The 25526-nt window shown below is 37.7% G+C and overlaps 1 protein-coding gene across 10 annotated transcripts in view; it reads right to left on the bottom strand.

The window, feature by feature from the left end:
* The window catches only part of LOC127970030 (uncharacterized), a 59986-nt gene extending 35382 nt beyond the window's left edge, over positions 1–24604 (bottom strand). For 7 of the 10 annotated variants that reach the window (XM_052572220.1, XM_052572223.1, XM_052572225.1 and 4 more), the window contains exons 1-4: positions 24211–24604; positions 11741–11979; positions 10395–10523; positions 352–7299 (exon numbers count right to left, since the gene is read on the bottom strand). In XM_052572220.1, the coding sequence (XP_052428180.1) occupies positions 352–7299; positions 10395–10523; positions 11741–11979; positions 24211–24321 (7427 nt within the window). In that variant the 5' untranslated portion in view covers positions 24322–24604. Of the gene's footprint in view, positions 1–351; positions 7300–10394; positions 10524–11740; positions 11980–15425; positions 15785–17009; positions 17076–18629; positions 18725–22088; positions 22239–24210 lie in introns of those variants that run through there. The other 3 variants (XM_052572221.1, XM_052572222.1, XM_052572229.1) reach the window with 3 other exon arrangements.
* Positions 24605–25526: the final 922 nt, after the last annotated feature.

The following is a 25526-nucleotide window of genomic DNA, read 5'->3' as shown; positions in this document are numbered from 1 at the left end:
CTTGCTCACTGTTTGTCTCAATGAAAACTCCTTATAGCCTGTATGCAAGTGTATGTGTGGTGCTCAAATATGTGAAGCCCAGTGTGTGTTTGAGCGTGGGTATGAAAGGATTCTTTCTTGCCCTAAAGGGCATCAGTTGATGTCACTGTTGAGGTCACCCTCAGGAGATAATGGGCTGTAGTACTTGTACTTCGCTCCATTTTCACTCAAAACGTCACGTGAGAATAAAATACTTTTTTCTATCTGTGTCAATGAAAAGCACTACATTTCTTTCAACATATTTGTGAGTGCAACAAAGACAACTTCCCTCACGGTCTCTCATTTTAAAAACAAACATCAAATGAAATGTACCTGTTTTCTGTAGATCCACAGGTAGACTCATCTCTGTGCTCTGGAATGATCTGAGACACGGAGGCTGCCTCCTTCAGAGCTCTGAGCCAGTCAGAACCTTCAGAGGACTTGACTGCATCTGACCTCTCAGGTGCAAAGACTGCACTTAGGATTTGACTGTCTGAACTGTCGATAACCTGTGATATCTGCTCTGTTCCTGTGCCTGAACCTAGCAACACATCTGCAGCCGTTGACACCTTGCTGACTTCATCTTTAATAGCTTCCCTGTCATCATTCTTTATTGCTCTTTTGATTAGAAGGGATTCTATGTCTTCTGGAGAGTTATCTGCTATGTCAGAACTTTGCTCACTGCTAGTTTCAACTTTCTTTGTGGCGTTTTCACATAAGTTTTGGATAAAAGACTTAGTGGGTGGCTGACTACACTGTTGATTGACTGCAGAAGGGGACTGAAGGGAATCCTGGGGGTCAGTCACCAAACAGATAGAGGTCTCAGGGTACAACAATGACACAGCCTCTATCATTTCTGTCAGTGATTCATTAGAAACCTCTTCAATTTGCTTGTCTACATTATCAACTATTGCTTCAACAGGGGAAAATAAAGACTGCTCCTCCAACTTGCTTTGGTTTTCTTTGAAGATGCTTTCTTCAATTATAGACTGTGAAGACTTAGGTTCAGCCCCATTTTCAATGGCCTTGTTCTTTTCTTCATCCGCCATCTGTCTACTTATCGCTTCTTGAATTCCTTCTCGCTGTTGCACATCATTTGAAATGGTGTTTTCTTCTTTCGTAGAACTGATTGTGATTTCAGCGTCCAAACAAGTTCTTACATGTTGTAACTGCTGTTCAGAACACTGTGTATTCTGCTCCTCTGTCTTTAGGGTACCATCTGGAAATTGCTCTGACAAATGCTTATTAAGCTGCTCCATCCTCCTGGCGGCTGTCTCAGATTGGGGAGTGGAATTAGGAGTGTTAGGTTCTGGGCCATCTTTAGTGGCCTGATCCTCAATTATCTCTTTTTCCTCTTTAATACATTTTCGGAGCACAGAAACAGAGGATGTGGTGGTGGAGAGCTGGCAATCAGAGGACTGAAAAACAAATTCTTTCTCTTGCTGAATTTGGGAAGTTCCTGCTATAGACATCTGCGCAACATCACTCATCGAATCAGAACTGATCTCAGTGTTTCCACTGTCTCCAGGGGTAATGGAGTCTAAACATTTATCTTCTGTTTTAAGTCCTGTTTCATGGTGTGAGAGGGTGGGAATCATAGAGAACCCACTTGAGTGATTTAACGGAAATTCTGAGCCTTTCTTGTCAGGGATTTCGTTCCACACATTCCCATGTGCATCCGCGCTGACCTGTGATTTGGTACAGTCTGCATGTTTACTCACACTTTCCTGTGATGCTGAGATGGCAGGCTCTTTTGCCTCTATAGCCTCTATAACCCGTTTGACTTCTAATGTTTCAGAAGCTGACGATGCTGTTACAGACAAGTTGGGAGCTGACTGAGTTTGGATTTCACTTGAAGTACTTTCCCCACAAACAGAAAATCTCCCACCATTAAGATCTATTGTTTGTATTGCCTTCTTTTCATTCTCTGGACATATATTGAACACAGCAACATCTTTGTTATAGCCACCCACCAGTGTGGCACTCTCTGATGTGTTGTTTAGGGATCTTGGAGCCTCTGCACTATGATACATCATCACCTTCTCTGGCTTTTTACTTGCCTCAGCACTTGCATGATTATTGGTCTCAGCATTTTCTAAAATATTGCTTTTACTCACATTTAACATTGCTTCAGGGGCACTCATAAAGCCCTGTTGCAGCTGGAGCTCTCCAGATTGTGTAAATGCCAAATCTGACTGGCACGAACCCTTTGGATCTTGTGTGTGGTCTCTCTCAGGAGAAGTATTCACCACTGCTGACAGGGTGTGATCAATGACTGGAGGAGATTTTTCAGTTAGTGCCCCTCTACTACTCAGAGCCTTTTCTATAATGCCTTCAGAGGTTAAACCAGCATCAGGCATAGGGCTAGACCGCAATTTTCCTCTTGGAGTGGTTTCATCTAATAGTTTTTTTTCTCCTGTTAGATTGGAGAGATTTATTAATTCCTGATTTTCTGTTTGTGTTTGATCAGGTTTTTCTTTTGCAGCAGTCTCATTCTGTTCTTGAGAGGTATTTGCACTTTTGTTGCTGTCCTTTTCTGCAATGGGTTTTACATTTTGTACCTCATTTTCTTGAAAAATCTCCCTCTTTTGCTCTCCTCCCATCACCTGACTGAAGCTTTTGGATACACTTTTAATATTTTTTACATTTTCAGACACATGTTGAACAGGTTCCTCAGTCAGAAGTGTGGTGAGATTGTCCTCCAAGTGCATCAGGAGTGAATCACATTTGATTTCATCATTAGGACTTCGTTGCATTGTCAAAGCAGGTTGAGAATTAAGTGTTTCATTAGCACAGGATGTTTCAGACGAATTGGTCTCATCATTATTATGCTTCTGCTCCTTAAAAGGGATAACTTCTTGTTCCTTCCTTTCACCCTGCTTTTCATTTTTTTGCTCAATCCCTTCTTCCTGAGAGGACCTAGTTTCATTTTCTGCATTGATTTTTTCTCCGGTTTCCTTTACACACTTCTTGTCGTCCTCTCCCTTTTTCATGTGCATGCATTCTTCAGTATTGTTATTAATAACCTCATTTTCTGTAGTAGCATTTGTCGGTGCATTGCATAAATCATTTTTATATACAGAATTTAAATGTCCTTCACTCTTCTCTTTTCTAACAACCTCCAATTCTCCAACACCCTTAGATCCGTCATTTTGTTTCATCTTTGCATTTCCAACAATATCGGAGTTCTTTAACACCAGCGGTGAATCGCCTGCATGTTCTGGTCTGTCAGTTGTAAGCAAATGGTTCCCAGATGATGCTGCAATTTCTTGTGTGGAGACACCAGCAGAGTAAAGCAAATCATCTGCATTTTGAGATCTTAACCTGTCTTCATTAACATCCAGTTGATGATTAGATTTGTCTGTAATATTCTTTAAAATCTCTGTGTCAGAATCACACACACAGGTCACACTGCAATCCTCCCCGGGTCCTGCTACAGCAATATCACAGTCATTAACAGACTCACAGTGACTCAGCATTGGGCCTGGAGGCTTTAGTACAATGACAGACACATCCCTGGCATCACTGTTAGTGCTTTGTGTGGTAGTTGAGGAAAGATCCCTTTGTGCTGGTACTGTAGTCTCCGCTGCAGGAAGAGAAGGGACCGTTGTGTCATCATTTATCCTTATTTCATTACTGAACTGTGATTCAGTCTGATAGGGCAGCATGTCGTCACACTTATCTGCTTTTGACAGAAATTGCATCTCTGAGATTGTAGTAGGCTGCTCGGTGTTGGAGTTCTTGTCTGGTTGAGTGCAAGGGCACATGCTGTCTATGTCTTTGGCAGCTGCTGGAGACATGGAGCTAGTTTTTACCTTTGACTCAACTTCACATGTGTATTTTTCTGACTTTGATTCGTGCTCTCGACTATCATTCACAAGATTCTCTGAATTACCTGGACATGTTAGTTCTATACCATCTGTTTCAGGCAACCCATATCCCTTTGATTCATCAGTCTCTTCATCCAGCTTTTCCTTGGTTGAAAGCAGAATTTCTGTATGTCTTTGTTCAACTCCTTCAGACACAGTCATATCAGCCCGCTCACCATTAACAGCAGGGCTACTGTTACGACCCTCTTGTGGAGAAACATCCGGTAGTAAAACACTGTTCTTCTCAGTAGATGCTGACTCATCTGTATTATTTGAAGTGGTCTGTGAAACATTCAGACATTCTTTATTTTCTTGCTTCTCTTTACTTACTTCAGTTGCTTCCAGAGTTTCATTAACCACATCCTCAGATTCATTAACACAGGTGGTCTCACCTGCAGCTGACAGTGATGAAACGGGATTTCCCTTGCTGACATCAGGAGTTTCATCTGTCACTTTTCCATCGCCTTCACAGCTACTCATATTTACATTAACATTATCTCCAAGTTTTACAGTAGGATCACCCTGCGTTTGAGATGTACTGGTCATGTCTCTGAGGTCCTCTGATTCTTTAAATGTCATTTCCACTTTTTCTCTCTGCTTTCCATTTTTTTCATCTTTACCTTCTTCTTCTTCAGAGGCAGTATGTTCCCGTTCTGCTCCATGCAGGTCAGTATTTCTCCGGCCAGTGGTCGGTTCTGTCTGAAGAGGAAGTGCTGGTTTGCTGATGCTGAGAAAACCTTTAAAGTTGAAGCTAGCCTCTTTTACTGGGTGATGTAAACTTTCAAATACCATTAATGGGGGCAAAGAGGCACATTCAGTCATTTGGCATTTCAGTGCTGTATCCTTTTGGTTCTCAAAAGAGCTCTGCATACCTGTTGGAGACCCTTCCACTTTGGTACAATTTGCAGCGATATCCCTCATGTTTACTTGTAGCTTAGTAGATTGAGATGTGTCTTCACTTGTAGGAGTTATTTCTTCTTTTTGTTGCTGTGTCTCTGTTTTGACGGATGCGTCACAGCTTGCAGTTCTAGTCTCTGAAGTGCTCTGTACCTGTTGATCGTTGGCTTCCGCAGAGAGACATTCGTTTTCCAAAGAAACTGCTGGAGGAAGTGATCTATCACTGCCTGGCAGGTCTGCTCCTGATGCAATTGGGCTCGGATTCAGATTAGCCTCTTCCTCTCTCTGCGATTCTGTCTTTGTAGAGTTTATGTGGGAAAGAGGAGGGGGTGGGCTGATGGAGTCGCAGTCGTTTATTCGGTTGATGGTCAGAGGAAACAGGGCTGTGCCTGCTGTGACAGGATGGATGAGGTCACTCTGATCTTGTGTTGCCGTTGGTGATGCTGTGATGCGATGGGATGGACACGTCTCGGTCGCTGCCTCTGTCTGTAACACCCTACCGGCATGTGCTGTGTTCAGTGCTCCGCCTTCGCTTGCCTTTTTCCCCTCCTCTTTGCTCTCTTCTTTTCTCTCCTTTGATCGGGAGCTCTCCCCCTTCCAGTCACATGTTCCAAGGACACATGGAGAGGAATAGGTGACCAGAGCTTTGTCCTCTGTGCCGACCGTGCCTGTATCCTTGTCTCCGGCTGAGGAGAGTGCGATCAGCAGACCCCCTCCCTTCCCCTCACACTCCGTCGAGTTGCTACAGCTCTCCTCAGTTGCCTCCTCTTTCTGAACAGGTGAGCACTTAATGTCTGGAAAAATTACTGAGGTGCATTCTTGTCCCTTTTCAGCTATAAATTCACTTAATGTTTCCTCCGAGCTGGGAGACTCATCCGCTTCCAGCACTGCCGATTCTCTCTCTGCTGCTTGTAATATTATTGCGGCACTTTGAAACGCACCACCTCTCTTTTTCTCTCCCTCGCTTTCTATCATTTCTGGCATCGTGGGTGTTGTTTGTAGCAATGTGGAGGCAGTGGACTCCGCTGAAGCCTGTTCAAGGGCACTCTCTTCTGCTCCGGCTCGGCTCAAAGCATGTAAATTCTCCTTCAGTGGTACGTGTGCGCCAGCTCCACCGCCTAAAGGAGGTCCATTCTCCTTCTCCAGTCTATATGTCTCTAAGTCACATCTCCCTATGGGCCCATGTTCAGGGGCTGTTGTAGCTTGGCATAAATCAATCACAACAGCAGACACATTTTTCTCATGTTTGACTTCCCCTGTTGTACAGTGATTGTGGTATATGGTTTCACCTTCTGATATTGATTTGCAGGCTCCATCTGTCTGATCCTGGTTATCATTTTGCTCAGGCCCCTGTGGAGAGTCCAGTAACAGGGCAGGTGGAGCCTCGGCCAGGGAAAGATGAGCTTTGGGTTCTGGAGGTGGGGAGCAGATCAATTGTTTACCCGTAGAACTCAGCTGTTCTGGGAGACCTAATTCCTGTCTCTGATGGTCAAGGCTTGATCCTACTTTTGTGTTTGTTTCTATCTGTCCATTTATCCGCTGATGTGTCCCTGACTCCACCTGTTTCTGTATGTTTGGATGTATGCTTATTTTAGCTTCTAAATGCAACGAGTGACTAGAATGTTTATCCGTATATGTGGATGGGCATGCCAGTAAATCACTAATTAACTGACTATGTGTATCTATTTTTATTTCATCTGAGCTCTGAATCATCTGTGTAGCTTTTTCAGAACTTCTGACTTCTTCATTTACGGGAATTGTTTCTTGAATTATTCCTGTTTCTCTCGGAGTTGTCTGTGCTATAACGTTTATTCTGTCATCTTGTGAACTCTGACCCTCCAGGGTGTTTTTAAGTAAGCAGATATCTTGTATTGATTGATCCTGGGTAAGTGTTTCCTTTTCCGCATCAATCTCTGATGTTGTTTGTGTACCTGTCCATATGGTATGCGTGTTTTGTTGACCAGCTATGTTCTCAGCTGTGTCTATTTTTGTCTCTATCTCTGAATTTGTTTGCTGTTCTGCCTCTGACAACTGGGTTGCTTCTTCAATGTGGTTTTCTGTTATATCCTCAATGCTTTTGACCACCTCAGCTTCAGCTGTACAAGTATTATTTTGCTTTCTTCCTAGAACATAATCTCTGAAGCTAAACACCCCCTCTTCACCCGCTGTTGAGTCATTTGTGTGCGCTCCATCATTTCCATGGCAACCTTCATGAAATTCGGCAGGTTTATGTGAAGATGAACCAAAATCCTTTTTGACTTCAGCTTTCTCAGTTTGATTTTTCTCATCATTTACAGAAAAAGGCCTATCCAGATCACCTGCAGTCCATGTGTCTGCATCAGAAGATATGCCAAGAGCAGCCATTTCATCTTCACATTCCCTTAAAGCTTCTTGGAGTTCATAATCCATCTGGGCAGCCAAAGGACTGAGGGATGGAACATGTTGCTGAGATTCACTAGACAAGTGGGCTTGGGCCAGTGATGCTGTCTCAGCAGACAATTGGTCACCATCACAGCTATCAGTGTTTACCAAAAAAGATACATTAGAATAAAACTGCTCTGAGAAACAATCAGTTGTTCATTCCACACCAAGCCAAAGCACTCCACTCCACCTCATGCCAGAGACAGGATGAGAGTTCATGCATAGGCACAATGAAGCATTTTAAATGTGTAAAATACAAAAAACACACACGCACACTGCAAAAAATAATAATAATAAAATAATAATAATAATCATTATTCTAAATCAGTTATTTGTCATCCTAACACAAGGTACATTTTCTTGAGAACAAAATTGCATGATAAAAACTTTTTTTCAAGAATATATCTAGAATTAAGTTTTTTTTTCACCTCAGGAGCATTGTTTTATTTATTATATTATTTTAACATAAATCTAACTAATTTTTAAAAATAATTTAGTGAATGAATAAACTTTATTCAAGATATATTCTATGAAATTAGTATTTTTGTTATATACAATTCTGCTTCTCAAGTAAATTTACTTTGTTTTAAGGACGTCATTAAATAAGAAACTAAATAATATTTTACTATAAACAGTGCCATGATTGTTTATTTATTTATTATAAATTTAGAAAAGTGAAATGCCCTCATAAAGACATAGCCTGAAATCTTATGGACTTGGCAGAAAATCACATGCTGTTTTAGAGTAAAGTTAATGCTTCAAAGCTTTTAGCACCCATTAAGGACCCAGTTTAACTGACTACCTATACAGAACAGCACCAGCCAAAAACACTGCTAAATGCTTCCAACAACCTTATTACTGCAGACAATATAGAACCTGGTGAACCACTGTGACTCTGCATATCACGTTTCAGGAACTTAAACACAGTCAGAGACTAATAACCCAATAAAGTATCTACAGCTGATCTAATATGACAACCATGCTTCCCCCACACTGCCTGTCTTACCTGAGTGTGCTTCTTTCTGTGCCTCAAGGGGAATTAACAGAACAGACAGCTTAGCTAACAAATTTTTGCCTGTCATTTTAAACAAAAAAAACTATCAATCACCTACACTTCAATTGGAAACAAATGAGAAAGCAGATCCTCATGGGTTTCTCTCTGATTGGACCACAGCACTCATGTGATCTGCCAGCTTGCTGATATAGATGACAACAGGCTCAACCATGCAGCCTTTTTCTTTTTTCAGTAAATGATTATGACTGGAAGCTGCCACTCCCAATAAGAGGAGGCAAGAAAAACGTTTATAACTCTTCTCTGGCATAACTGGAAAGTCAGACAGCTGTACTGTAGTTTAAGTTACAGCAATTATGCTTGTATGTGCAAAATCTTACTTGAGGCCTTTTGCTTTTGGCATACTGTATGTCTAAATGAATTACAGAACTGCAGCCACTCCTTACTGTACTGTCAGGCAGAATTTCAATACCCACAATCCCCTGCCCTTCCCTGAGCACTTCTAAAAACACAATCAGAAAAAGAATACATAAATATGAATAAAAACATAAATAGTATAAAAACATAAACAGCTGACAATGACAGGATTTAGCTGAGAGAAACTAACATGAAGTACACCCTTAAAACATGTCAAGTATGTCAAGTATGAATGTAGATCTCATTTGTCTGTGTCCGCAGAAGTCTATGCAATTGCAACCAGATGTAACAATGAGTTGATAACTCTGTCAACAGGAAAAAAATGAACGTACACACACAAAACAACCACAAATATAAACACACTACACTCAAACATAACTTCCTGTAAAGCAGGACACCTCTCACGCTGTATATCTATCTAGTGTGGTAAACTATACAGTTTTATCTCATGCGTGTTAAATAGCGCTAGTTTAGTTCACAGCAAACCAACTCAACCAGCTTTAAAGCCAAACATGTCCAAAAGACCACTAACCCAGCTAGTGCAACTACATTTGTGTAAATGCTTTTCCAGTTGTGAATAGTTTTTAAAAACATTTTGATCCTAAATACTTAACATGACAGATGATGTATTCAAGTAATAAATAAATAAAATGTTTCATATATTTAAAAAATTACATATTTTGTGCTCACCATTAAAAAGCAAGCTGTTTCTGGTTGTATTTTGTAAATAAACATATCGTATATTCTGTAAAAACAATATTTCTGAAGACATTTTTGAAGCCTGTTTCATTTAAATGCTGATTATATTTAATAAACCTAAAACAGTTTGGCACAGTTTTGTTCCATATTAGCAATAACATAAAAGCATACAACATGGATTAAGGCTACTTTACCCTAGAAAAAGTAATATATTTCAAATACATTTATTTCATACTAAGTATAATTTAAATATATTAATATATTTACTGTATAGTCAGATCACTCAAAAATGTTTATGAAACTTTATTTGGAGTACTAATTGTGCACAATGCACATTTCTTAATATTAAGCCTAAACGTGTTTTAATGTCTTTATATTGATTAGGATTGAATAATACATTTGAATAATATCTGTCTTTAAATGCAAGATATTTAAAGTGTACCTAAAGTATACTTGCAATAGCTCCACTTCAGCAACAAATCAAATATACTTCACTATATCTTCCAAACAATTAAAATGCATTAAGTACAAAATTAGTTGTTCCAGTTTAGCAGACTTTAATTATACTAGTTTAGTTTACCAAAAGTACAATTGCAGGGTATTTTTATTAAGTACATAAATATGTAAATGTACTGTGAATTAAATAAATGTATTTCAAATAACTTTTTACTAGGATAGGCTTATTTTCCTTAATATATTTTGGCTGTATAAAGTTAGATTTTTAACGTACTTTTTTTCTCTTTTGGTACTAATCATTTTTAGAATCACTTTTTACATCTATTTGTTTGTTAAACTTGTTCAACAGAGTACTGCAGTGTAACTTAGCTGCAAATAAATTCAGTGTTTTGAAAAGTAAAATTGTTTTGTGCTTACTGGGAACTCCATTTACACAGCACACATCAATAATCACACCCAAAACACAAAATGGAGCAAAAGAGATCTCACCAAAATCTATTACATATGAAAACATGAATACACTTTGGCCGAGTTACCAATGTCTGTCTCTTATGCCGTAACAGACTGGTATCTCTCTGTTTCCATTTTAATCATCCCTCTATTACCTCTTCATGAGGCCCACTACTGGTGGACTGGCCTCCATGTAGTGCTCTAGGCCTGCCAGCAGAGGGTTGGCAGTGCCACCCAGTGCCACAGCCTCATTCTTCATTTCAGCCAAGCTCCCCTGCTCACAACTTTACACACACATACACAAATAAATACCCATGAATATGAGCCTCATAACATCAGGGCTCATTAGCAGGGAGATTCAATTAATAATCAAACTGTAAAAGAAATGTAAGAAGAAGGGTTTTATCAAAACAATTTTAAAAACAAACATTTTTGGTATGTAACACTATGGTAAGTAAAATTCACAGATTTTGTAACATTTTGTAACGTTTTTATTCCTAGAACTGACACTTGCTTGGCAATTCCTTGGAGAAACTCTTGCTATTATGTACACTACATACTATGACAGTGTATATATATATATATATATATATATATATATATATATATATATATATATATATATACACACACATATATAATGTAAATAGTAATGTCTTCAAACAAGCCTTTCGTTTTAATTAGCATTACCTCCTTAAAATCATGTAAAATAAGTCATAGTAGTGTGTCTGGGTTCTACCACCTTAACAGCTGGCAAGGTTTGTGGCTTTTTTTGTAGGCCTGCCAATTGTCCATTCAGTCAAGTTTTCCATAGGAATGAGTCAGAGATGAATGGAAATTCATTCTGTGTTTATCCAGCCAAGCAAGTACAAGGAAGGATCTTCGTATAATAAGCCTTGTGTTTTGCTTTGATTGTGAAACAAAGTAAGACGAGACACAAATGAGTGCGCGAGTATCAGAGTCCACTGTAATCACTGGCTTCCAGTTTCAAGATTAATATGAACTTGCGAAATTCTTTTCCCAGGTGAGTTCACAGTTTTATGGCACCTCTCATTGAACTTTCATAGAAATTAAATTTCTGTCATCATTTACTCACCCTCATGCGGTTTCAAACCTGTATGAGACATTTTTCAAAATATCAGCTCTTAAAAGTCGTTTAGGATTGGAATGATGTTAGGATGAGTAAATTATGACAAAAAATTCCTTTTTGAATACAATACTTAGGCAAACTACCCATTATCACCTTTTATTATCACCTCTATTTTTGTTTCCTGAATGCAAACGTTTTTTTTTTGTTTTGTTTTGTTTACCAGTATGCAAAACATAACCGAAAGGTGGAAAATTTTGCATCAGATGCGAGTCAAAAAGAATTTCAAAAGAATCAGGCATCCTGTTGAAACTTGCCCATTGCTAAGTGTCAAATGACAGATCTACTCCTCAGCACAGTTCTCTTGAGGTAATCAGTGTGTTTGTATGAGAGAGAGAAATGGTTGAGACCTACCCAAGCGAGGTTCCCCAGGTGAGATTGAGCTCAGTGCTGAGGTCGAGGTCTATATTGGGCAGCAGGTCATGAGGAAACTCTAGCTCCTCTTTATCCTCCTCTTCCGGTCTTCTCAGCTTTTCTTCCTCGTCAGCAGACACCTGTGGCTCAGCTTTGACTGAATCAGTGTGGACAGATCCGTTCTCTGCAGTGGCAGACTTCTCCTTCAGTGTGCTCGCCTTGTCAGTGTGTACTGCAGCCTGAGAAACACAACAAAAGCAGTTAGAGCACAGACCGGTGCAATCTGTTTTTAATTAGACATCCATAAATCACTCAGACCAGCTGCACACACCTAAAATGGCTTACTTGCCACTTTGAGAACAAGTTAGTTGTTCAAACCGAGATTGTGTTCCTTCAAACGTACAGGGTTTGACATTTTACATCAAAGAAAACACACCCACCATGTCAATACAATTTAAATGCAGAGATGATTTCAGATCAGGCATTTATCATTGTGCCATCAGAACTTTTAGACAAATCTTTAAAGAATAAACATGTTTACAATGAATCCACCACACCAGCTGGGTCTTAAGGATCAGTTCAGGCATGTTCATATGCCCTTTTGCGCACATGAAAAAACAATGTTACCAAAAAAAACTTCGGTTGTAACCTAAAAGGGTAATTCTAGGTTCACAGTGAATTTCCACAGAATTTATTTACTTTCGTGTTTCATGTTTCATTGAAAATGAGGCAAAAATGAAGTTATTGTTCTGACTTTACTGGTTTTACCACTAGTCTTTCCAGATAAAATAAGATAGCCTCATTTAGCTGAACTGCATTAACCGTAGATAACTTTAAACTCAGACTGAATGCTTTCTAGAAAATTTGTAAAAGGCCACGCCAAACAAACAAACACATGTAAATCCATATACATGGATTATTTACTACGTCATTTAATTTAGAAATGCATTTGTCACATTGCAAGCCTATTTAATTTACCTAGGTGATTAAAATGGTAAAAAATAATAATAATAATAATAAAAAAAAACTTTATTTTCCTGCTCACGTTAGGGGGTTGCAACAGCAGATCATCCAAATGTAAAAAAGTAAAAAATAAAATAAAAATAGACTGTCAAATATCCACCTTTGTTTTAAAGCAAACCCAAATAATTGTATAATATTTGATAATTTTAGACTCTCATTTGCATAATAAATACTATGATTTAAAATAAGAGAATCCTACCCCTCCAAAACAGACACACACACACACAGACACACACAGACACACACACATTTTATTCATACACACACTCATTGATCAACAGTATGATTCACAGGCAAGTCTTGTGCAGCAAAAGGGGATCATGTTGCAGGCTCTCTGGAACACAGGCCACATTAGAGAAGCCTCACATCCATTAAGCATTGTTTTTATCATCTTCGACTCCTGTACACATCACATGCACTTGATACACATGGGTGCATTGCATTCCCACCTCTGCTGTAGGATACGTGTTATACACTCTCAGAGCTTTAAGACTTTAAGAGTGAATTCATGCATTGATCTACATTCCCAAGCCTGAACCCAAACAGCACTCAATTTGAATCAGGTCAGAGTATCAAATGAAATGCCCTTGATCTAAGTCCAGACTAACTCAAGGGTTCAGATTCCATTAGCTTATTCAGAGTTTTAATTTGTTAACCAAGCCTGGAATAAACACAAGGGTTTCAAATATCAGTAACATTTACTAGTGACAGATGGCAGGATTTAAAAAAAAAGGCAAAACCCCTGAAGAACAGGATGCACTTCACACACCGGCGAACAATCACTGTACTGTATCACTGTGTCCCTAAACCTCTCTCCCTCGGCCCTTCATTTAAAAACAACCCAGTGTCTGCTACACTACTCCAAAAGTTCTGCCATCAACCTGAGAATCTGTTTACTCACCCACAGACAACAAGTCAAGGCCTTCGTATGTTATTTGAATGGGGTACATAGTTTGAGACCACTAATAAAAATGCTTGTTAAAAAATCTTTTTTATTTTATTTTATTTATCATAAAATAATTTTAATGAAAAATGTTTCTGAAAAGTTGAATGAATTTTAAATGTTCTTCTTTCAAAAAGCAAAAGATAAATATTTGTTTGATAAGGGGTTAAAGGGTCAATATCCCAAACTTTATTACATATCATTAATAACCTAGAAATATTGAATAACAATTAACATTTACATTGAAAAATTAGAAAAATTTTCAACATTTAAAATTTTGTTTCCCAGTTTAAATGACATTTAGAATCTGAGTCTGTATCTATTTTTAACTTTAATAACATTATAAAGCCCTACTGTGTTAACAGTAAACCCGAACCATTAGCTTACATCAAATACTCAAATCTTTGATCACAAGAAAGGACTTTTTAAACTTGCTAATCACTGACATTTTATTCAAGCTCTAAGACCACATTTTTCACACCTACACTTGAGTTTAATAGAATAATAGCACACTTTGTCTTCTTATGATCTTGTTTCTCATGCTTGGTTTCAAGTTCAACAACTTCCTGTTTCCTGTCTATGCTGTGAACCTATATCTGAGCCCTAGAAAACTTCATTGAGCACACAGAAACTAAAATAAATCACACTCACGGAGCTACATTTGTCTGTAGGTTTAGAAATTAAAATGATATAAGCTACATTGGGGGAATCTCTTACCCAGATCTGTTGATCCATATATACAGCACACATGGGGCCTTTGGAGAAGGAAACAGGTAACCTCAAATCACTGCTGTCTTTTTAAATAAAGGGCCACTGTCTACCTTTGTCCTTTGACCTACAGCATGAGTGGTCCTGAAAAGCAGACCCCATATGGTCTCTTTTGCCCTGCCCCTTTAACAGACCACATTGTCCCCACTACAGTAAATCCCTGCTGTTAACCAAGCGTCCTTGCTGTGTAGTGTTACTGGTTTCCATGACAATCCTATAAGCCCAACGCAGCAGACTGACCTCTAAATAGTTGTGGGATACACACACAACCCATGAATTATATGAAATGCAGTCCAGTTTTGAATAACTATATGAAACAGACCAAAGTATTATCCCGATTTAGGACATACACACCAGTGCATTCAGCCAACACGCAAAAGTTCACTCAATACAAAATAAATACAACTTTTACACTGCAAAAAATAAATGACTTCACAATAAGTTTTTTAATCATTCTTTTTCACTTGTTTTCAAATAAAAAAAAAAAGTCTAAAAATGATTATTTATTTTTCTTAAATGAAAACTTTACTTTTTACTCCCAGTTCAGTAAGACAAAATACATTTGTATTAGAAAAACACATTGGTCACTTTAGTTTGCGAATCAAATCTCACTATTAACTAATTATAGACTCATAATTTGCTGCTTATTAATAGTTATTAAGTTAGTTGTTAAGTTTAGGTATGGTGTAGTAATAGAAAATATGGTCCTGCAGAATAAGGCATTCCAGTATGTGCTTTATAAGTACTTAAACAGCCATATTTATGCTAATACTTAGTAAGTAAGAACTGGTCCCTAAACTAAAGTGTTACCTATACATTCTCTTAATAACTCATGCAGCACTGCATTTATTTTGTCTTAAGGGATTGAGATATTTTAACAAGAAAACAATATTTATATTTTGCAGTGTAAAACTCATTTGCAGTAAGCCACTAAATAAATCACAAACTCACCTTCTCTAAGGAGGCACACACACATTCGCACGAGACTGCTACAGCTTCACAGTGCAGCACTCCTGCGCTGAACTTCCCGAGAGAGCTAGCAGAGACGTGTGTGTGTATTTTTTGGTTCAGCTGGGTGAAGACACAAACATGCTGCCGGTCGTGCCTATGTTCCAGTCTCCCCCCCAGACTCCTGACTCAGCTCCCTTCACCTCTCCTGCTATAGACCCATGCCCTTCACAGGAGAACTCCGCTAGTCCCTAGGAAGTGTGAGACAGACTGTTCCTGCTGAGAAGCAGTACTACGATATCTCAGGCTACTGAGAGCAACTGCTCCCCCTACTATGTGAAACTCTTTGAGCATGACGCTTCTGCCCTCTGATCCCTCCCTCTCCTGCCTCGTCTGTCTGCTGCTGTTCTGTCACTTCCTGCTGAGAGACTGAGGACTGCACTCTGATGCACACTCTGCAGGTGAATACTGGGAAATGGGCCAAAGGTCAGTCTCAACGTAACCCACAGGAGGGGATCATGTTATACACTAACTTTTGGAGGTTTAACAATATCTAACAATACTCCATTTTAAACAGACTGACTGAGGGAATTTTTAAAATTGAAACAAATATTTTTTTTTCTTACAGTTTATTCTACCCAATAAAATATTTTAGAGCTTGGCATACCCAGAAAATTTTATATTAATATATATATATATATTAATTAATTAGTTGTAATGCATGATTTAAATGACCAACAGAAATAAAACTGCTTAAATTGTTAAAATTTAAAAAAAGGAAATGGTGAAACATAGTACTTAAAATGCTATTTACATTCAAATAAACCTCACACTTTTGCCATTACGGTGTGCAAAATCCACATATTTACAGTATTTAGCAAAAGTTATACAGCCAGTTATATATAATATGTTTATATAATTTGTGGTCTTACAGCTTGAACAAAATTTCAATGATTAGGAATGATTATGCTCAAAGATCAGAGATTTAAGTATTTGATGTATGCTCGTGGTTGGGACTAAAATGATTAAACAGAAACAAACACTGATTCTAAATATCATTTAAATCTGGAAACAGTGAAACTGAAATGTTGAAAATGCTTCAAATTTTGAAATCTAGATATTAATTGTTATTTAATATTTCTAGGTAATTAATGATATGTAAGAAAATTTGGGATATTGGCCCATTTAACCCCTTTAAATTTATTTTATTTTTGTGATTGTGATGTTACTTTTGCTACAGTTTAGGACTTGAAAACCTATTTATATATATATATATATATATTTTTTTTTTTTAGAGTGTATGCTCAATAAATGTGGTCTTACAGCTTGAACAAAATTTCAGTGATTAAGAATGATTAGGCTCAAAGATTTAAGATATAGACATAGTTATTTTGTCTTGGGCTATTTAAATGCTTGTTTTGTCTTATAGCCTTCTAGTGGACCCTTAGGCAAATCTATTCTTTGCAAATCTATATTTGTTCATATGTTCTAAGTAAACATCTTTCTGAACCACAGTTAATGTAGAAATACCATGCACACTCCCAGTGCAGCTTCACACACACATGCTGACACCAGTCCCTACAGTACCTCCTTTACCATGTCAGACTGTGCTTCTTCTGGAGGAAATAGCACCACTTTATCTGGAGCGCCCTCCTGTGGCAGAGACAAATATGTGTAATGCAAAAGATGAGAACAGAAGAAATAGCTAGAAGTTGTGTTAAAAAAGCAACAGTCTTTGGCAGATCCATGCCTCAATCAGTTCCCAGTGCTGCTGTTGCTGGACGTTTACCAAGAGTTTCATTCTGGGAAACTACCAAACTGTTGGAGTCATCCATGAAAAAACACTGAGCCCGAAAGATTAATCCTATTAAGATAAACCCTGAATTCCAAGTTGAGTAGCCTTTTCAATGTAGCACAAAGTCACCAAAATTATTCCTTTCAGGGTCCTCTGAATATCAAGCCACAGTTAAATGCACAAATGCATATATGTCTTGTAAAATCATATCAGCAGCAAAACGTCATACACATGCTAAATATTTAAATTATGGTGACGATTTGTTGGGGGAACTTTTAACTTTTAAGTTACTGTTTGGATTAACTAATTAGCTATGCTAAACAAAAATATGGTTACTTTAGGGAAAAATAGCCAAATACCTTTATTAATATTTAAATACAGAAATTACATCTTTTTTTTTATATTTATATATATTTATATTAGCCTAATAAGTAGGCTATTAAACAATTTAGCGACCATATCAAAAAAAGCAAAAAATCTAAAAAAGCAAAAAATCTGCATAACAGGGTCAAAAACTAAGAAGGCTAGGCTACTTAGCCCAACGAGATATCGAAAATGTGAAACGTTTTTATCTGTTACATTACATGAACAGTCCGAATGATCAAAACTTAAATGAAACTGACATTGCAGTGCTAAGCATGAAGAGAGAAGGGAGCTTTAAGAACCAGCCGATTAACTAGAATGAATGAGTTGGACATTTTAGCGATACATGGGTTATGAGGAAAAAAGCTGTTTTTTAATGATCTGATTCATTAGAATTAATTGATTGAACATTCTAAGGATGCATATGAGAAAATAACTTTTAGTAAGATCCAATTTATTCTAATGAATCGCACATTCCACCGCAACATGTGAGAGGACCGTTTAGAATGAACCGGTGAACTTTTCAACGCTTCTAAAGAGAGAGGAACGTTGAGGTGAGGTGAACGTGTTTGCTATTTATTATTCCCTCTGCAGACATTAAAAATAGCCAACAAAGACAGTCATGCTACTGAAAAAAAATTTGTTAATATAGTAGCATCTCTACTTATTTATTCACTATAAAGCACCGTTGCGAACGGCATAGGCCTTTTGGTTTAGATTTTTAAAAATCCCACACAGAATGAGTTCACTGACCATCTGCACTCTTTCAAAACAAAATTCGGTCCGAATGTTTGACATACAGTGAAAACAACGGTGCATGTCGTTTACCACAGCACTCTCTCTATCTGAGCTGTTATCTCAAGCACAGGTTGTCACAGGCAGTGTGTCAGTTGATGGTGAATGCTAACAGATGTCACCAAAAGTCATAACAGCTCTAAACCATAAGTCTAGTTTTAAGGCACACACAAGCATGGTAGTCCAAACGTTTCGGAAGAGATAAATACAGCGGTGCTAAGCCAGGCAGCAGGTCCCAATTGAAACCATCTTACCGGAAGCTCCGAAGTGCTGTTCTCATTGCCCATCTTGTAAAGCGGGGTTGGTAGGTGACCCCTTCACACCAGACCAACAATGGCACAGGCCACCTCTGGCAGAATGAGGTGACCGATGAGAAAAAAGCAGACACTGTCAAGGAATTACAAACACTATTTCTTCGTCAAACATCTTAGAGAAACACTTTAAGCTTTGAGCGATCAGGGAGTGAAATATGTGTGCAAGTATGTGTCATGTGTTGAGATTAAGAGGCTCTGATGAAAGCAGAACAAAGTGCAGTGATGCTGTCCAGTAGAACAACTTTCTCAGGGTGGTATGAAAAAGAAAAACTCTTATTAGTATCATTGCCTTCAGGCAGTTTCACTGAATTTAAGAGTTATACAATGATTTATATAATAATACCTATCACGTAATGGCCCAAATGAATCATACAGCAAGTATGTAGTTCTGATTTCAAGTGCAGATCTGTAATTCCAATGTAAAGATCCTGAACACAAACCAGATAAATCAGATTGAACCAATCAAAGCAGACAATCCAGGAGAAATAGTAACCAATCAAATTGACTGAAAAAAGGGGGAAAATATAGATAAAATCACAAGCTGTCTATAACAGAAAGTTTAGAATAAGTATTCTGTGATTCTCTTTTTAATTTCCTGCACCGGTTTATACAACAGTACAAAGTGCTGGTAGGTCAGCACAAAAAGTTAATACTTTTATTAATCATAGGGGCATTATTTGATCAAAAGTGACAGTAAAGACATATCACATAAGATTTCTATTCCAATTAAATGCTGTTCTACTTAACTTTCTTTTTATCAAAGAATCCTGAAAAAACTATTCCAAAAAAAGATATAATAAGCAGCACAACTGAAGGATCATTTCTAAAGAATCATGTGACACTGAAGACTGAAGTAATGGCTGCTGAAAATTCAGCTTTTCTATCACAGGGATAAATTACCTTTTAAATTATATAGAAACAGTTATTTTAAATTAAATTAAATTGTCATTGCTTGATCCTTACTTGTCCTGTAACTTGCAAGCATGAGAACGATATTTTAATAGTATCCTTGATTTAAAGTTCCATTATGAAAAAAAAATGGTAAGTTCGTTTAACATCCATGAATCATTTCAAACTGTGCACTTTTTTACCGTGCCACATTAAGAGAGCAATGCTTTCAGGCCCATTGCACATTTGGCTTGAGTCGCTCACTGTGTGAAGGTTAGTGAGAGTGAGTGGAGGAGGATGTCTTATTAGCCCATAAAAAAAGCTCTTCTAGATGGGTCTAACAGACCTTTAGCCAGAACCTCTTTTAAGAACACCACAAGCTCATTAGAAACATAAATCAGCTTCCTGGAGGATTTCGCACACACACTGTTGACCTGCGGCCAGCAAAATGCAGAAAGCTCCAGGCCCATCAGTCATGCTGCTGCCCCCTCAAACAAGCACAACTCCAGCACGCTCTAATGTGGGGAAACTCAGTACACAGGATCCCATCTGTCTAACCCTTTGGTGGAACACCATCTATACCTAGTGCTGTGAGGATTCATTGAGGGAGACAACTGAAATTCAGACAGCAGAAATACTAGTCTGTATACTAATACTAGATAGTTGTTTTTTTAGTTTCTTCTAGTGGGCACAAGAGCTATATTGTATGGGACAGTTTTACAGTATCATTTAGTAGGAGTCTGTTTTTGACTATTAGTGGTGTTAGTGGGTTAATCTGGTGCAGTAAGCTCATCATTTGACAGATTGTGCTAGTGACTGAGGGTTTTGGAGATTACTGCCAAAATCAACTAGTCAACAGCAGCTGCCCTCTGTCTCCTACTGCTGTGAGCTAATACTCTGGAAAATGTGTTGTGAAAATTAGACATGGCCTAAGACTTCAAACAGCATAACCCACTAATGGACTGTAATTTAATCCCCCACAGCCTCATTTTTGGTTACATCAAATTTAGTATGGTGTAATCACCAATACATGCGTGTGTTTGGAAGGACGTTGATTGAATGGGTATTAAGCTTTAAAAAAAATATTTTATGAAATATTATACAATTTTGTGTTCCACACAAGCTAAATTGAGCATAATGGAAAAATGTTAGCAGCTTCTCTGCAATTCAAGAACCTATGGTCTCTGCAGAGAATAATATAACAAAGGTTATTATGAGGCATTTTAGTTTAAAATAAGATATGAAGTGTAAGATATGAAGTCACACTGTCAGAGATAAGTCGCAATTAATAAAGTCATATTGTAACATATAAAATCACAATTTTAAGAAACAAAATCAAAAGTTGGAGATATTAAGTCACAAGACGGAGATATACAAATGTAATACCATAATTACAGGCGTCCATAAGAAACAAATGAAAGACTAATACATGGTTCGCAGAATTATCTCCAAAAAACCATGTGGAGAAAGACTGTAAACATGACCTTTATAGTCAATATAGCATCTCCAAAACACAAACTCATTGTGTCAAACAGTTAAACAGATCATCTTTCTAGGCTATATCAGACCGCTGTGCTTCTGAAGTGTTTGTGCGTCCATGTGACTCTGCTGGGTGATCAGTGCCTGCTCCATATTTTGGCAGGAAGTGCAAACCTGCATACGAAACTTGTTATAAATAGATGCTGTTCCTGTCTGTCACTCGTTGTTTAGGTCTTCCCGTCCAGCCATGAGTCATGTTCACCAGTTTCCCTTCAAAACAAACTGTGCTATGCAATAAATTCTGTAGGTTTATACAATAACTTCCATGCAAATAATGTCTGAAGTTTAGATGATCCCAAATTCTCATGGACCCAGACTGAGACGGACTTTCAGAAACAGCTAATCAATAAGATAAACAAGAGAGTAGAAAATGATGGCACTGCTTTAAACACTGAGTGAATGGAGTGTAATTCCAGCCCTTCTTATATTTGTGTTTTGTTTGTCATCCACCATAAGAGCCAAAACACATCTAGACTTTTAGATCTAAATACTGCAGACCCATCTGTAGTATCTTCCACCAATAATTAAACATTAGTATCTTCCTTTAGTGTGGCTAAATCACTTGCAAACATGACTACATGAATGCTGACATAGGAACACTCCTGAAGCGGAACAGGAACATGTCTCCTCTATTCCTGGACTAACAGTTTATGATCAAGCGAGAGAACAAAAATAGATTTTTTTTTTCACACGGTACAGAATTTGATGTGCTAAAATGCTGCATAATATAACCATGAAACAAATTAAATGTTATTCTTTTCCTGCAACATAAACATCTGGTAAAAGAAGAACCACACTAACACCTAAAGTGAACCAAATGCAAATCTAAAGAGAAAATCAAAAGGTTTACTAGTAATGCATTACTAATGTACACCATGAGAGTGCAAGAAATCACCACATTTGAACACCTTAACTTCAAAAACAGTTACAACAAAGTGAAGTTAAACTCAAAGTGAAGTCGAACTCACTCACCCAGCTCACAGAAGCAGAAGCAGAGCATTTATCCAAGCTCACAATGCAACACTTAATGTAGAGCTTTAGATTTAGTTCATTGCAGCTAGACCACAGTTAACAAGCTTGTCCCCTCTTGAGACGACTGGCACATTGGGTTGCTATATCTGCACAGAGTTTGAGCAGGCGAGAAGGGGTAAAATGACAGGGAGATCATGGGGGGCCGCCCTGATTCTGACATGGCAGAGATGACAGAGTCAGCTGGACGGTGCATGGCCCTTGGTAACACTTGTAAACAAACACAATGCCATAAACTAAGCGGAAAGGATTTTACCCTTCCCATAACCTCCTTAGCCTGTCAACAGGGCCCCAAAACAATTACACAGCACTTTCTCTGAGCTGTATACCTTATCTCTTTCATTTTTTTGTTCTCATTGAAAAAAGTTTTGCATTAAAACACCAGAAAACTTATTATAAGTATATATAACTCTTCATATCAGTGGCCTAATAAAAGACATACATTTTTTTTTTACATAGAGCAGGTCGCCTCATGGAGTGAATAATGAGTGAATATGGCATTTCTACCATGGTACTGATCGCTGCAAACTTTTGAAACTGAAAACACATTGACAGCGGTCTAGTAAGTATTCACATTGCTGGATGCCCAAATAAAACCCATTAAAATCTATGCAATCCTTACAGAATTACTTTGGGGAATAAAATGCAACATAAAATAATAATTAGAGAACTTAAGAAGAGAGAGAAAGAAAGAAAGAAAGAAAGAAAGAAAGAAAGAAAGAAAGAAAGAAAGAAAGAAAGAAAGAAAAGTGATAGGCTTACGTCTATAGTAAAGTGAACTAATAATGTGAAAAAAAAATTCTACCCAATTTACTCACATTAGTGTCACCAAAAGCAGTCAGGTTGATCCAGTTATATTAAGCTTTTCTAACTAATAAAAATATTTAGTAAAGCACATTTTTACAATAGCACTTGAAAAAAGGTAGAATAGAATATAACTTACTAAACCAGTGTTTTCAGCTTTGTCAGGCATCCTGCAAGACTTTTCATTCAGTGGCTAATGCAACCGTTCTTGCTAAACTTTCTAGACTGTGATCTTCCCTTTCAATTTCAAATTCAATTCAGGTTTCCTACTGGAAAACCTTACAGCGCATAATACATATATGCATTATTAATGTATTATCCATTGTCTGCTATCTGTTCACCTCACCTGTTTACACGTTTACACACAAACACACACACACCCCATACCATTTCACTTAATCACAAAATAATTATTCTCACCTTACACTACATAACAATACAGAAAACTGACCTTTTAAATGCATCAAGCAAATTCTTTTTTGATCACTGAAATAAATACTTTTTAAAAGCTGACACTCCAACACACCCCTTCTCCTCCCTGATACCATTATACAGTATCAAAATATTAACTTCATTATATAACCATTATAATAAAACAATAAACCAAATATTCCCATTCTTAATGCCTATTAAAACAAGTACAAAATGACTGTTTAGCAAAATCCCTTTAACTGCATAAACAAGGAATGCAGAATAATAAGATTAATAAATAAGCACTTATTGTCTATGAACAATTAAGGCTGATTCCCTATTCAGTTATGGATAATTATGCATTCACTAATAGCAGATATTGAATGCACAAATATTAGTTGTGGTCAAGATATTAAATTCATTTTTTGACTCCTTTGTTTAATTCTCTCAACCTATGTCTATTCTCAGCACAATCTAGAATGCAGTTATTACTGCCTTTCATTTATCCATGTCTGTTATTCCTTTCCCTGCATCCTTTTCCCTCTCACTGACTGTACAGATATTGTCAGGCATCTTTTTGCACCTCCCCCTCTTTTTTTCCCTTCCATTCCCGTCTCCTTTCACGCTCTTCATCTCCCAAGCTCCGACCACTACAGGCCAGTATGAGAAGAGACAGCCAAAAAAACATGCTTTTTCTTTCATATCCCCCTGACGTCAGCCCAGACCAACACCAATACTCCCCCTCATCCCCTTTTTCTGCCTGCACTGATAACCAGCGAACAGACGGCGATGTCTTCCCACTCGTTCTCATTTTGCCTTTCTGTCTGCAGTGTCTGAGATGCAGTGTTACCTGGCTGCGTGCGACTCCGATGCAGCTTCCCATCCTGTATTCCATGTCCTCCTGAGGAGAGGTGACAGAAGCACTACAAGGCTTGCAAAAATAGTCTCTCCAGGATTGCATCCCCACTACAAAGCAATGGCATCGCTGAGCAATGCAAGCAGGGTGTGAGCAAGTGTGTGCAAGCGTGCAAGGATACCCTCATATGTGTGTGTGAATAAGCATCATCTACTGCACTGCCCAGGGTATATCTACGACATACATGCTCATTCTCTGTTATATAACAACTACATTATATAAATAGCACAGCGAAGGATAAAAAAAAATGTCTTGACATTTGTTTTCCTCTCTTCCTCTGTTGGCTTTTGCAGGGATGCTGTAAGATGCTGCTCTGCAAGTGGGTAAAAGCCCCTCTGTTATCGACAGCGACCGTCACACAGCCTGGGAGAGGAGGGGGAGGACAGAAAATACAGAAGCCGGACGAGAACGAGAAAATAAAAGAACAGAGCATCTGCAAGTTTAAAAGAGCAACAGCTGCAGGCATGACGACACGGTACTGAGCATCAAAAGAAAATCGCCAGAGGAAAAGTGATGGAGCCACTCAAGTGAAATGGGACAGTGGCAGAAAATAAAAGGAGTTTACAAAAGGAGAGTCAGGATGAGATAGATTAATCTTTATGAAGACTGATGGACTGAATTTCAAACATTCATTCTTTAACTAGCATTAAAGTCAGCATGAATACAAAATTGCCCACTGTTTTTTTCTTTCTTTCTTTCTATCTATCATCTATCTATCTATCTATCTATCTATCTATCTATCTATCTATCAAAAGTCCATCTATACTCTAAAAATATCATAACATTTTCTTATTGAGCCAGTCATATTCAGATCTGCCTCCATTCAACACAATCCAATCAACAACCAGTGGATAAGATCAAGCCAGACCCACATTTTTTAATTGTTTAATATGACACATAATGGGAAATTGTCTCAATACTTTAGTAAAGTTAGTCATGACTTCAGTTTCATGTTTACTCTGTTTCATCATTTACAATCAATATGATATAAGATATATTGGTCTGTACTGGATATTTAATTTTAGACAATCATTTCTGCATTTTTTTTTTTTTTTATGAAATGTGAAATGTTGCCATCATCTAGTGCTTACTTAAAGTGACAGCACTACACAACGACAAAGATTTAACCCTTTAGGTTTCTTAAAGGAATACTTTACTCTAAAATGAAAATTTGCTAATATAATTATAAATTATTAATATATATATATATATATATATATATATATATATATATATATATATATATATAT

Source organism: Carassius gibelio, chromosome B13 (genome assembly GCF_023724105.1).
Source record: "Carassius gibelio isolate Cgi1373 ecotype wild population from Czech Republic chromosome B13, carGib1.2-hapl.c, whole genome shotgun sequence".
Lineage (NCBI taxonomy): Eukaryota > Metazoa > Chordata > Actinopteri > Cypriniformes > Cyprinidae > Carassius > Carassius gibelio.
The sequence above is the reverse complement of the archived record's forward strand: the minus strand, read 5'-3'. Positions and strand labels throughout refer to the sequence as shown.